A 15717-nucleotide genomic window follows, 5' to 3' on the forward strand; every position below is an offset into this window, starting at 1 on the left:
TGTGTCCTGAGCATTTGTCCTCACACCTTGTAGGAAGGGCCTCAGACAAAACACATTAGAACGCAGTGCAATCCAATATAGGCCTTCTCCCCCGAATGGTTCTTTATCCTATGAGATTAGAAACACATAATGCAGAGGTACATATCCCTCTAGACTACCTAGATTAAAAACTTTAAAAAAACTATCTGCAAATAGAAGTTCTTTATTCCATACACCATGTTCTCACTATCACATGTTGTTCCTGGTAAACTATGAAATCAGGTCAGCCTTAATTAACTAGACAACAGACACATTTAAGCCAAGTATTTTTGCTATTGTTTTTCTTAAGCCTCCACACGGAAAAGAAATCCTCAAGCTGAATGCTTTCCTTTAAAAGCATTTAAGCAAACCCCAGAAGGCCTGTACTTGAGCTACAATAAGTAAGATTTTATGCACCTCAAGATCTTCATCTCTGGGAGTCACTGAACAGACTACACTTAGGGACCAGGGAAGTACATCTCCTCTTTGAAAAGCCCTTAAAAAATCAACTGAGGGGCTACTAGGTAAGCAACCAAAGATAATACACTATTATACGCAAGAGTCACCTGTACTTCTCTATGTACAACAGTGCTATTCACAGCAGCCAAGATACGGACTCAATGTGTGGAACATTACTCAGGCGTAAGGAATGATTTATTGTAATCTGTGGGGAAATGCTGGGACTGACCTATAAACTAAGACAGGCAGTAAAAGACAGATGCCGTGCATTCTCAATATGAAAGGGACAAAAGCTCCCTCACGGGAAAATAGAAGAGTGGACATTAGAGGGTAGGAAGGGGACAGATGACTGTTTGGCATTAGGTGCAAATGCACCTAATAGCACAAACATCCTATAGGACGGGATACAGGGGAGCTACTGTCTGAAATGGCCTCACAATGACTTAAAGAAACAGAGAGCTACAAGTTGTCAATCAAGGAGATGTTGGAAACTGGTGACACACTTGGGCTAGATGGCTAGAAATTCATGTGCATACCAAAATTGTAATACTTAGGACAGTATTAAAAACTAATTAAAAATAAATAGGAAGGGAAGGAAATCGGGACGGTCTATTCAGATAAGCCTGAGTATCTTCCACTGCTTGGCTACAAAGTTACAATCCTGATAAAATAAAACCAACAAAAACTCAATATAGTTTAATTAAGAGTGTTTAAATAGCCTTAAATATTAAAACTATTAAAAATATTTAAAAATTCCAGGTCTGTGCCACCTTTAGTATTACCCTAGCCCTCAGAACTGTGGGGTACTTCAGCCTTTTTATTTCAGGTCCTTCCAGAATCCATGTGCTTCGATTTCTGTTTTCGGGATTACCTCATCAGCATGAGTCTAACAGTTTCTCCTAAGTTCAGTAAGACAGACAGTTGATAAGCACATCTACAGGCAGAGACTTCTAGCAATTTCCCCCTAGTCATTTGTTTCAGCTACTCTTAATTTCTCTGACAAAATTCTCAATCTGTTTTATAACTTAAGAGACAATGCTAGTGACCACTATATAAACTGTGGGTTCCACATTTGTGACTATAACAGAAAATCGTCCCAGAGCAAGTGAGAGAAGCAAAGCATTCAAAATCCATTGCCTCTTGCTCAGCAATTGCTAATAATACTGGGGGGGGAATCTCATCTTATTCAAGTCGCTTTTCATTTTATACACATCTTTAAAGAATGACTTTAGAAGAACCTCTAATAAGATCTATTATTATGGAAATGGTAAACATCTGGTAAGGAATTTCAAGTCCAGGCAGGTCATTATAAAAATGGGGCAGGAGAAAGACTTCCAATAACTAATGAGAGTTCTAACAATACACAGATAATCAGAGCCATCTTACGGTACTTCTAGCAGGATCTTTATTTAATGAATTTCATATTTAACAAGGTGATACCTGCATTGTAATATCAGTGATGAGAAGGACCCAAGAGTCAATATTTTTCTCTAAATGCATAAGAATTAATGAATAGTGGTACTTTTTTTAACACATAGAATAGAATAAAATATTCTAAGTACATTTTCTTTACTTCCAACTATTATCTTGGTCTTTATTTATTGTATTAATTTGTAGGCATAATGAAATTAAAATATTTAAAACAGTCTGTGTAGAATACTATTCTGAAGTTATACACAACTGCAATGTTTCCATCCACACTCAAACATTCACACCCGGTTTATAGTTTAAGCACATTTAGCTAATGTTTTCTATTTTGGATTATCTCTAGCACTGGTCCCTTTAAGATAATAAGCAAATGGTTATATGAAGAACTGGTGTAAAAGCAATGGAGCCACTTCCTCCTTCTCCACAAGCAAGCTCCCAGAAGCTTCAACTGGCAAGAATTTGGAAGAAACTCAAAATGAGAAAGACATGTCTGGCAAGGCAAAGATTTCTTGGACTTCTTCCCAGGGAGAAGTGCTGTCTCACTAAGAGACGGATAGTTAATCTACTGTGGAGTAGAGGTGAGCTGCTGTCTTAGTCATTTTTCTACTGCTATGTTAAAACTCCATGAAAGTATAAAAAGAAGGTATTTAATTTGGAACTCATGGTTTCACAGGGTAGTAGAGGCCATGGCCATCAAGGCCTGGAGCAGTAGCTGAGAGCAAGCAAGAGGCGCGTGGGGGCCGGGGGGGGCACGGATGGACAGATGACGAACGATGGACACACAATGGCAATGACAACGCCCCCAAGTGTGACAGGGGGGATCACACACACACACACACACACACACACACACACACACACACACACACACGAACATGACAGACAGACAGAGACAGAGAGACTGCAGATCATATGGGCTTTTGAAACCTGAAATCCCAGCCCCAGTAACACACCTCCCAATCCTTCCCAAACAGTTCCACCAACTGAGGACCAAGCATTGAAACATATGAGCCTATGGGGGCCATTTTCATTCAAAACACTATGGCTAGTATCTGTCTTCCACTGCTAACTTCTGGAAATATTCAGATATCACAAATGAAAAGTAATAAAGACGAGGAAACAGGTTATAAACTTTTGAATGGAGAAACAGTTACGGGGATGAATGACTTTACAGTCTGGCAGGGAAGTAGCCAAGAAAAGTGCCAGCAGGGTCTACTTTACAGTAATACATAGTGTCATATATGGCTCTAATCCCAAGGGCACATCTCTATTAAAGTAATGAACTCTGCTAAGCATGCAATGTGACACTGTGTCTTCTTGTGGTGCCTCTAGTGGGAGGATCATGAACGGCTTGCCTATCAATAGCTACTATAACCTTCAAATTCCTTTGAAGTTTTACATTTTACCTTAGTCATCTCTGCGAATTTCACAACCTGATGCAAGTGTATGTGTGATTTTAATTTAAATGTGTGGTTATTCTCTTTTCCAGAAATATAGCCTTAAATCTTGTTGCAAAAAATAAGTATCTAGAGATAAGTTGCACTGAGTGTAGTGGCTTCATATGCCCTTTGGTTCACTCAGCTGCATAAGCAATTCTGAGAAGGCAGGGAAGGGTGAGATATAATTCAGAAATAGTTCCACAGAAATGGCTGAGAAGCAAGAACACTGTGGGAATTAAAGGAATGAATTTCAGTCAGTGGGAAAATGCTTTCACATGAAACTCTTATTTCTCCTAGTACCAGGTAGAGCATTACAAAGAACAAACAATTAACATTTGATGGGTATTGTTCTCCCAATTGAAAGAATTCTTAAATTCTTAATCTTTTTAATTCACTTTCAATACAGAAAATAAGTACACCATATGGTTACCTAAATTAATTAATCCTTAAAATAGTATTGAGGCTGACATCTTGGCAGCTTTACATGTTCTCTGAGCTTAAAACATGAAACATTTTAGTAGGAAATTATTTTAATATTGTCATGTATGGAAGGACTAGTGTAGTATTCTCATGTAGGTAATAAGGTATTGAGTACAACAACTTTCTTGCTAATCAATATAAATCCATCATAAATAATATGATACATAAATAGTAATATCTAATAAAACTTGTGCAGAAATCTCAAGCTATTGATACTTAATTCTTGGAGGGACAGCAATATTCTAGGGAGTTTTAACTTACACTGTATTAAAACAATATAACAACTGATGCTTAGCATTTTCCATGCATAGGCACCATTCTCCTGGTGTTTCTGAATTTAAGCCATTTAGCCTTGTCCTTTACAGGAAAATGTAAGATAGAGAACTGGAAAACGTAAGCCCATAGATGGTAAGCATAACACGAGGAGACATGAGCATGCGGCTCAGTGTGATTCACAGGAGCAGAGACAAGAACGGTGTCACTAGTGGTCATTCAGCACAAAATCTTGCTCAAGGGTCTACCATGTGGTCATAAATGTCAGGGGTCCCTGAAAATGAAGAGTGACAGTCCTAGCTAGTCCCCAGGAAGCTGATATTACGCTAGTTCAAACAGATTCAAAGCTGACCATAGAGTCCAAATGTTTAATTCCTATTATGTCATATAATCAAATATTTTTTGAGCAATATGCAACAATGATTGCCAGGTCACCTATAATGACATATGCTACATGATGGATGAGGTGGTGTTTTCTTTGTTTATGAATATGAAGAGTATATACTCTTCTGCATGGAGAGTTTTAAGACAACCAGGCAATTAAATGTCCAATATGGAACTTGTATCTGAAGATGGCCTATTATCACCCATAACTCTACTTGTGGATTACAGCAGGAGAGGTAGGAGCATCTCATGGGTGCTGGACCTTTGTCTAGTCCACTCAGTGCCAGCAGAACCCCCAACCCTTCTGTCTCTATAAGTGAAGGAAGTGAAGTTGCCTCAGATAAAGTTCTATTTTGCTTTCTTGAGGTCTGTTTGCACTTTGATTTTCAATTCTGTAGCCAGTTTTGTCATTATGACTCCAGCATGGACTCTGGTCTAACTAAATAACTTAAAGGCTAAGAATTTCCAAATCTACCATGAAAACCCAGAAGATGGGACACACAAAGCTTTCCCTGAGGATCAGGGAAATTATATCACCCTTTCCACATTTTATCACCATGAGGTGAGGCAGTAAGTAAAAAACACTGTTAACTGATGAAGAAAACAGTAGAAAAATGTTTTAAAAGATTGAAGACATTTCTTTACCCTCTTCTTGTAGCTATTTTTCTTCTGATACAGTCACCCACTTAGTAATATTTTATTTCATTTGCTATGGCATTAACAAATTAGAATTAAACTTAGGACCTAATGCATGCTAGGCAAGTATTGTACCATATATTAGTATAATAACAGCTCGTGTTTGTGCTTTTTAGAAAATATAATGCTTAATGCCACAAAAATTAATTCAGATTCATTCAGAAGCTGAGCACATTAACTGTTTTATTTTACATTTACTTTCTTAATTCTCTTCTAAGTTACTTTACATATTTGGTGAGTAATGTATTCCATTCAAGATAATTTTCAATAAACTATTAAGAATTTGTTGATAGCTTTTCAAATGTTAAGAAGATGTTTGAGCAGCAGCAGACATCTCCTCTTCCCTGTAGATGGCTGGGAAAGCTGTGGTATTCTCTTCCATCAAATCTGGGCTAACTCCTGGGCTCATATCACACAGACCCCACTATCTAGGAAATCTGGCAGCTCAGACATTCAGGTAATGGCACAGATTTGAGCAAAATCTAAAACAATTTCCAGTTAAATCATAAAATACCTTCCATCAAGTATGGCAAATAACTCATTATTTTATAGAATTGTGGGTTCTCTCAGTTCATTGGAAAGATCATTTCTAAATATTCTTATGAAGCAATCTGTATGTGCAGTATGTCATGACTTATAAATATCAGTTGTTGGAAATCCCAGTGGTAACTGGAAAATGTAGCTCGGAATTTCTCTATGCAATGATGGAAGGGTTATTAATTCAGCGAAGGCAACAAGCTTAAGACAGACAAGAATAATTGCGCAATATGGTCATCATCCAGTTCACGAAAGGAGAAAAAGAGAAGCAACTGAAATGGAAGACAAAAAAATGAATCATTCTGCTGGGCGATGATTGACAGTCTTGAGTTGGGAAGATGAGACACTTTAAAAATAAATGAATAGACGATGAGACAATGATGGTTATAAACCAGGGAAGAACATGCATGAAGAATGGCTTTCTGTCAAAGTTATCCGTCTTATTTATAACCTGTTCCCTAACTCATTGTAGCATCAAACCTTATTAAGTTCGGCCTTTCATGCAATATGCTTATTCTTTAAATTAAAGTGGAGATAAAAGAATGACATTTGATCAGGTAACTGCCCTCAGAGAGCAGGTGCACATGAATTACCGGTTTACTTTAAATAGCTACTGAGTACATTTGGGTGACAGAAACAGTAAGTGTGACCGGGTCATAGGAATTCACAGTCTGCTGTAATAACTTAGCACAATGCTTGTATCCAAACGTATAAACAGAACAATAAGAACATGATTTTACAGAAATATTTCCCAATTATTCATGAAGAATTTGTGCTTGTATCTATATCAAAATTTAGGATGCATTGAAAACTAAAGTGGCAAAAGTTGGTGAAATAACACAAAAGGCACGACCTGCATAGCTTACTAGGGCAGATCAGTAGACATGAGACATTTCATTAAATCACGACATCAAAAACCCAATAACTGTTCTTCAACTGCATTTCTAACACATCTGACTGCTGTAGGGGAGCAGAACACTGAAGGCCACAGAGATTCACCACGACACACAAACCAAGACCACCTGAGAACATCCTTCTCTTGGTGGGGTTAGTAGCTGAGAGAGGATTACTCTGAGAAACCTCTCATTTTCCTGAGAGACACCTCCCAAGGTGGCAGAGGGAACCAATCGGGAAAGGCAGAGAGAGGGTGGAAAGCAGGCCTGTTCCTCCCTCTGTGCGCTCCGTTTCTCACTCTGTGCCACTACAGTCACTGTGAGAAGAGGCCCTGGCTACACTTTAACTCGGGTGAAAGTGGGCTAGGACTGCAGCTATTCGCAAACCCATATAGGGCAAATGTTTTTTCCTTCTCTAAGTGGCAAGGTACACAAAGTTCACAAGAGAATTATTCTTGGGCTCACAGCCCCAATCCCCAGCCCCAGTCAGCCAGCAAAACTGAAAAGCCACTTTTCCAGGCTAGAAAGCCTTACCACGGAGGTCATCTGAACTTCTCGAGCTGTGGCATGTTTCTCAAATACTTTCCTGCCATTCCAGGTCACCCAGGCATTCAATAAACATTCTTTAAGTACAATGCACCCTGCATCCTACACCTGGAACAACTTGCTTTCTTAAAGGAAGGGCCAGGAAGGTCTTGCAGATCACGAGAAAGAAATACAAATGACAATGTATGTCACTTGATATGCAAAATTGTTACGCCAAGGGACAAAGTACCATTAGTCAACGAAGACAATGTTACAAACAAGCATATACTACTTTATTCTGTCACAGCATCTTCTTGTTTTGAGTAAGTCCCGCGGAGGACTGAGATATGGTCAGACTGGCAGAATGGTAGCTGGGACTCAGATGTCTTCTGGATGAGGGCAAGCATCACAGGAAGCAGTGATGTCTATTAATGCAAAGTGGGAAGCCTGTCATGGGGCACTCAGCACACATCATTCTTATTGACAATGAGCATAGGCAATAGGATAACAAGCGTTTCTGCTTTCTGGGACCTGACACTGTGCTACTCTCTGAAATCCAAAATCTCATTCAATCATTTCAAAGGGTAATGGAAGAACTGCTGTTGCTGTCCTGCTTTCCAAGAGGAAGCCAACATCGGGAGGAATGAAAGTAATTTGCTTAAGAAAGTTCCAGCTCTAGTCTGTAACAGAGCTGGTATGGCACCCCTTCTTCTTAAAGGCAGACTTTTACTTGGCTGGGGACTCAAGTCCTAATTGTCTTTAAGACCTCTTGCTTCCTATTTCATCACTTAGAGTTACTAAGGAATAACAACTTTCTCTTAGGTCAAAGACATCATGTAATTAAAAAAAAATTCTCAACAGTTATCCCTGAAAAATATAGTATGCTGAAGTTAGCTTATGAAACTTACATAAATCTAACAGTGTGAAGAGCCAACATCATTATTCTGGCCCAAAGCTGAATCTGAGAATAGTAAAGCTGGTGATATCAACATACCTTCACAAGCAAAATCTTTCATGTAAAAATGATAGGGGAATGTCTGAAGTCAGCATGGAACTCTGGGACAGAGCCAGTGCAGAGTTTTCTTTCAGCAAAACTTGATGCAGCCTTGAAGTAGCCCTCAAGGTGGCCCCTTCTGGTCCCTGCACCAATTATTTTTCTACTGTAGCAATGGGTGCACAGTGTAAACAATGTGAAGTGACTATCATGATCTCCCCTCCACCTCAGCGGCAAATGGTTCCCTTAGGGCTGGACTCCAGAGGGATGAGTACTGAGGTTGATTAGTCATGTCTGCACGAATCAGGAGACACAGTTTTCTCAGCTCCAGATGCTCCCACAGCAATGAATCCCATTTGTGACTTGCTTCCATAGCATAGAACCTCTCAGTGTAATGTGAATCTCATGTGCATTTCTATGCAAAGGGCTCTCTGATATCGAGGAACCTATTGACCATTTCTGATTTCTAAATTATTCAACCGGCATGCTGACTCTTTTGTGAAGTAAACACCATTGGGCAGCAGTATCCACTCTCAGTTCCTGAGGTCAGTGTTCTGAATTAACAAGCAAACCTCACGTTACAGTACATTCAGAGATGAATTTTATGTGACTTCTTATAAACTGAACACCAGGATGTCATTTGTGTTAAGAAAATAAATCTACTGAACACTTCTAGACTCTAATAAACATGTTAATCAAGGGCATATTACCATTTCCAAATAAAATAACTTCCGTTCTTCAATTTTTCTTCACATTTGCTAATCTCATTCTTGCATGCTTAATTGTATAATTTTTAAAATGGGAATACTGCTTGTATTTTAACCTTAGTTCTGAATTAAGAATTCTTTCTTAGTCATACACACAAACACACATAGACCACCTGAGACTAATTTATTAGTTGACTCACGGGCATGCAAGCCACATTCATGTATTCCGGTTTACCTTTCGAACACTTGCCAGCCTGTTCATCATCAAGGACTCCTCTCGATCGTCATCATCATCCAAGTCAAGCATGGGGATACTGAAAGGGTCGATGATGCTGCAGCACCTGGACCCTTCGTCTCTGGGATCAAAGGGATCCACGATGATGGGCTCAGTTCCTTTTATCTCACAGCGACAGAAGGGGCAGCCTTGGCCATCAGACTCCTAAACAAAAGAAACAAATTGGTTCAAAACTATCCAGGGGAGTCTCAAGAAATCTTTCACAAGTTTTTGGGCCATGGGAGGGGACAAGGCGTCTTGAAGAAGCAGCTGAGTAGAAACAGGTTCTAAGACAACAAAATATATGAATAGGCTTGGCATTAAATTTGTCAAAGAGCCAAATTCCTTCCAAAGCAGCTTAACTTAATTTTCACAAGTATGCATTTGTAATTCTAATGTACAAGGCTTTACAGTCCTCAGATACTGAAAAATGAATTATATCCCTCTTCAAAACAATAATGCTAATTAAATATTCTATAAAAAGAACATCTTGGCAAAATTAAAAATGATTAAAGCAATAATTAATAGCAATCAAAGCAACCTATTTGAAGTCTACTTTGGAAAAGTTCTTGTGCATATTATCTGTGGGTAAATATTTTTGCTTCAATTGGCTAGGGTTTGTTAAATCTTGATTAATAAGGAATCAGTAGGGAAAATAAAATACTACTGAGAAGTAACCATCTATGCTAAAAGTATTATGGCCTATATCTTACACATCCCCTAAAAGGCTCAAGCATTGCAGACTCAGTTGCTGGTCTACAGTGCCACCTTTGAGATGTGAGGCCTAGTGGAGGGCGGTGAAGCACGACGGGGTCATTAGTCTTTCCTTCTGCCTTCTAGATTCGATGAGGTGACCAGCTTTGCTCCATCACACGCTCTATCACCAGTCCAAAGCAACGAAGCCAAACAAGCATGGCCTGAAACTTTGGAAACCATGAGCCAAAGGGAACTTTCATTCCTTAAGTTGATTTATCTCAGAGAGCTTTGATTCATCAGTGGGAAGCTGACTACCAGACGGCCTGCCATCTTAGTCTGTTCATATGGAATATACCACTACAAGATATGAGGCACCTCCCAGTCCAGCTTTCAAATCAGAGGTGATAAAAGATCCGTTCAAGTACTTTTGGGCTAGAAATGTATTTACTGGTGGTCAGCAGAGGTTTAGTGCATCCTGCGACATTCATGTCACCAACTAAGCTCTAAACATAAAACATTCACAGTTGGCAGCGGACAGAATGAATGAGATGCTCCCTTAGGCTGCCTTCCAGAAACAGGTGGTAAAGGACATTCACAACCCCAACATTTTTTTATTATACTATTATACACTTAATTTAGTATTACATTTTAAAATTTCAAAGAAAAATCCCCAACAATTTAAGGGACAAACAGGACAAATGAACATCATGCTTGCAGACAAATTTACAGAGGTCATCCGGTGCTTAACTCAGGCCTATTGCATTGCATCTGCTTGGCCTGTGGGAGATTGAGTCACATGCCTTCAACAATGAGGCTTCAGAAATTTTGCAAAAAAATTCTCTTCCTCTCCTTTACTGGATAGATACCAGTTGCCTACTTTGAAGCAGATATTATTAGCCTATAGTTTCTTTCAACTTCTCATAGATTAACAAACTAAATACCGCCTTTCCAATGTATACTCTCAAAGAGAATGTCATTGGATGGCTTAATGAAAAGAATCTGTAATGTCCCCTTATTTATATGCTTTTACATAATTTTTAATACTTAGTATAGTAAATCATTAGATATACAAATTAGTAAAATCATACACACCCATCTAATAGAGACAGGGAAGAGGGAGGGAGGAATGGAAGGAGGGAGAGAAAGAGAGAGGCAGAGAGAGAGAGAGAGAGAACACACATACCAGCCATGTTCAGAACTGATACACTTTGTAGTGAAATATTATTTATGATCTAATAAAGCAGTGGAGATCAGAATGCAAAGTCAGACACACTAACTAGCTATAGAAACTGGGGGTGGTGGCAGCACACACCTTTAAATCCTAGGACTCATGAGAAAGAGGCAGATGGATATCTGAGTTCAAGGCCACCCTGGCCTACACAAAAGTGAATCAGTCTAAAAGAGAATTAGAGCTCATACCTTTAATCCCAGCCCTAGAGAGGTATATAAGACAGGAGCCCAATGTCTCAGGACAATTAGTCTCCAGCTACATTGAGGAGAGTAGGGGAGTCTGAGTGAATTAGAGGAGCAGTGAAGTCGGGAGCAGTTTGAGGATCACCCTTTGGGTCTGAGCATTGATAGAGTTGAGAACTCTCTGGTGGCTGGCTGCTTTGCTTCTCTCATATCTGTCTCTGAGTTTTTACTATTCCTGCTACAGAACTTAAATATTTTGTGACCCATAATTTCACACATGATAAAACAAGATTGAATTCTTTCAGTTTGGGTAATCTCCTTACTTTGATATTTTTAACACCGAGAAACTTTAAAGAAATCTAAACCTCCTTAGTATGATTTGATGAAAAGAACTTTAAAGTTAAGGGAACAGTCAATACGTGTTATCGTCTGGGAGAAATCTTACTGTAAAGGTTAAAATCTGTACTGTGTGTCTCTCTTGGTATTTCAGTATAGACTTACATTAAATTGAGTCACTTACAAAAGCTAGCTCTTCATGTGTAAACTGAAAAGGAACTCATGTTCTCTGTAACAAGAATGCAAGGTAAATGAATGGAAAGCAGAATTCTGAGTGTTGCGCGGACATTTGATTTATAATTCAATTTAAACATTATTGTAGTAAATTAAAATTAAGATATAGTATAATAAATACATGTATGTACTGCCTAACTTGACCAACAATTAAGTCATGCCTAATCTGTTTCCTCTGGGCCTTCACAACTTCCAGGAAGCCCATTCTACATAATAGGCAAATCCATTCACCTATATCTTAGTACGGACATCTAAATGCAACAAATCATTTAAAGATCTAAGTACAACTGCTGTAACTAAAAGACTTCATTCAAATTGAATCATAGGGCATATCATGTGTTAGTACAGAACTGGATGCTGTAATACTCTTATTATGTTCTCTCTCCCAGGTTGATCTCCATGCAGCTCTGGCTACAGATGGTTTGAATTTTCTTTCCTAAGATTGACTGGCTTTACTTTGAAAAGGCGAGGAGAAAAGGGGTAACAACATCCTATGAACACAAAAGAAAGACTGGACATGGTTCTAGCTCTAACCTTCTTACCTGGAAGGTTAATATTATGAAAACTATTAATGTGTGTAAGATTAGCAAATATGAGAGTAGGTATCTCAAAAGACATCTTCTGATCAGTTTGACCTATTGTTGGTAGGATGAGTTTACCCATAATGTCAGTGGAAAAGAGATACCAGAAGGTTACGCCTTTTCTTAGGCCTGAACATATGCACATTTCGTGGATGGTAAACATAAACTGCTACATTGACTATCCATTTCGACTGGCAAACAGTTCATACTGACTGAATTACTTACTCTTGTATAACGTCACCCATTACTCTTTTTCTTTAACTACTGTCATATGCAAATGAGACATAACCATAAATTTCCAAATGCCACTTTGGTTACTCTGCCCTAGTTTCTGTCATATGGTTGATTGAATGCAGATGAAGAATGTCTAGAATAGACATATAACTCATCAGGATTGTGCATCAATAATTAAAATAATGTTCCTGTCAACACATACTGAAATCGAGATCAAAAACCATATGTTATTGGAGAAGAAAGAACAATAAATAATTCTGCTTAGTCCTTAATATGTTCACAACTTGTGAATATTAAGAGGATGTATTTAAGATTCCTTTTATACTAATTTACTCAGTACCTTTCACTTCCCCAATGGAGAAATAGTTCAACATTAAACGGCAGAGAATTCACCAGTGGATACTACAGCTACTTGAGTATTACCTATATAATATACTAATGATACAGTAACTCAGATTTATGTACCATTCATTAACACTATGGGTTAATATTATACATAAGCATAACTTTAACATCAAATGAATTTCCAATGATATACAGAAAGATTAATGTAGAAAACCAATGTGCTTTTCTATAAACACTCTACATAAGAGTCCACGTGAACAATACAAGTACCAATTCGCACCTGGATCACTGTGTGTACCACGTATATATATCTCAGAAACACACTATGTAACAATCATTTTCTCTTAGACATCTTAAGATAAGAATTATACTTATAATTTATTTGCTTTCAGAATTATTAGAGGAATCTTTTGACTAAGAGTCAACGATTGTCTCTAGAATATGGTATATGTGGGGAATAGTGTGTGTTCTCAACACTGGGTATATGCAAGAGAGGTCTATGTAGGCTGCCTTCTTTTATTTGCTTTCCAACCCCCTCAGTAAGTCTGGAGCTCACCATTTCAGCAAAGTGCTTCGTCTGCAAGTCCTGGGGAACCTCCACATCTGAATCTTCCTCTACAGACATGTGCCAGGCCATAGGAATGCTAGGAGGCCAAACTCAGGTCCTCTTGCTTGCACAGTACACATTTTCCCACCGAGACACCCCCAGTCAACCACCTTCCATTTTCTCATATATATAATATGTATGGAAGGTCCCAGGACACAAGTATACTCACAGGGATCCCATTTTGGGAAGCATTTCACATTTTTCCCCACATGTCTTAGTGAATGTGTGTTTTATCCTTATTAGTTACTTGTAATTTATATCATTTTTCTATATTTTATGCATTTTGCATTTATCATGGATATTTTATTGACAGTTAAGTGAAATAATTATATCACAATCAATAGATTTAAGAGTAGGTCACATCTTTATGAAACATTTTCATATTTCAAAGACCTTAATAATACCTTTGTGTTGAAAGGAAGTGAAGGAGCAAATGAAGACTCAGTGCCCCAGTGGGAAAACTCTGGTGACTTATAATTTCACATCTCTGATGTGGAAGGTCTACAGAATTGTACAGTAAATCACAAAGTGCTCCAAGTCATTCTGAATTCGAGCATCATGACTGGGCTTCTATCACTGTCATATACTGGACAGCTAATTACCTTTTATTTGCAAGGTACAACTAGATAACACTATTTAAAGGGCATCATTTGGTCAAAATGACTACTATGTGACATTAACTAGTTTGAAGCTTAACAAAGTACTGTATAAATTCCACTTGCAAAGGAAAATACCTTCAAAACTAAGCAAATGTAAGGCCAAGGTAACAAAACAGACTCTAAAACAAAATTTAGTTCTGAAGGAATTCCCATGTTTTCTAGATGAATATGATTTTAACACCAATGCAGAATCATTGGTGTAACACTGCTTAATCATAACTAGAAATAAGGGATGTCTGCTAAATGATACTTTCTGAAGGACTGTTTCAAACCCATTTATATGATATTATCTCATTTGTTCGTCTACATAGTCACAGTCTCCATTCTAATTTCCCCAGTAAGATAATTAAGGTTTTTCATAGTCCAATGAAGGCCGTGCTTAGTTATACAATACTGTGCAGGAAACCAAGGCAAGGACACCTGTTCCAGGAGCTCAATCATTTCACCCTAAGACTACTGTAATATGATAATTTAGCAATCTCAGGTCATAGGTTAGGTAAAGTTAAACTATTATGCTCAAAAGACAAGCATAAAAAAAAGCTATGCTAGTCAGTGGATATTTTGTTCAAACAATCAGTCTTCGCAGGGTGATGGACTGCTCATCTCTGCAATTTGTGGTATGACAGCAAGAGCTTTTCATCCTAAAATCTGCTGCTTCAGTCTAGAGCAGTGGTTCTCAACCTGTGGATCATGACCCCTTTGGGGACCACATAGCAGAGAGCCTACATATCACATATTTAAATTATTATTAATAACAATAGCAAAATTACAGTTATGAAGAAGTTAGGAAAGTAATTTTATGGTTGGAGGTCACCAAAACACGAGGAACTGTATTAAAGGGTCATAGCATTAGTTTATGGTCAGCAGACATTTTCTTAATGCTACCAACTTTCAAGCAACCAAAAGCAGAAAGGCTCAATAGATAGCACTAAGGTTTAGAGCACTTGTTGCTCTTGCAGAGAACCAGGGTTCAGTTCCTAACTCTCATCTGGTGGCTCACACCTGCCTATAACTCTAGTTCTTGGCAATTCAATGTCCTTTCCTGGCCTCCAGGGACACCCGGCAGAGCTTTTGCAAATAAACATACATGCAGACAAAGCATTCAAACACCTACACTAAAAATAAATCTTAAAAAAGAATGTTTCCCACTGGAGTGTTAGAGCCAACTACTACTGTTTCCTAAGTGTCCATTTCTGTTATGATTCATATACATAGTGGTGTAGTGAGTCCATCTATTTAGTTAGTAGACTTAGTCTCCAGCATTTGTTCTACAAGATTTTATTTTTTCTGGAGTGGGTGAGGTGGATCAGCAGGTAAAGGCACTTTCCTTCAGGTAAAGGCCTGGAAGAGAGTCTGATGCAGGTAAGTGGCACTTATCTATAATAGCAGCGCCTCCGCGACAAAATGGGAGGTGCAGCTAGGAGACTGGCGGGGAAGCTCTCAGGCCTGCCAGACTGGAGTACTCAACAGGCACAAGGAAGAGGGACCAGACCTCAGCATGATGA

At 38.4% G+C, this 15717-nt stretch overlaps 1 protein-coding gene across 7 annotated transcripts in view; it reads right to left on the bottom strand.

The window, feature by feature from the left end:
• Positions 1-15717, bottom strand: part of Cblb (Cbl proto-oncogene B) — a 178716-nt gene that overhangs the window by 42102 nt on the left and 120897 nt on the right. For 6 of the 7 annotated variants that reach the window (XM_040750711.1, XM_040750710.1, XM_040750709.1 and 3 more), the window contains exon 10: positions 9069-9272. The exons of the other annotated variant lie outside the window; for it this stretch is intronic. In XM_040750711.1, the coding sequence (XP_040606645.1) occupies positions 9069-9272 (204 nt within the window). The remainder of the gene's footprint in view (positions 1-9068; positions 9273-15717) is intronic. 7 annotated transcript variants of the gene reach the window in all.

Source organism: Mesocricetus auratus, unplaced genomic scaffold (genome assembly GCF_017639785.1).
Source record: "Mesocricetus auratus isolate SY011 unplaced genomic scaffold, BCM_Maur_2.0 Super-Scaffold_100008, whole genome shotgun sequence".
In the NCBI taxonomy this organism is placed as follows: domain Eukaryota; kingdom Metazoa; phylum Chordata; class Mammalia; order Rodentia; family Cricetidae; genus Mesocricetus; species Mesocricetus auratus.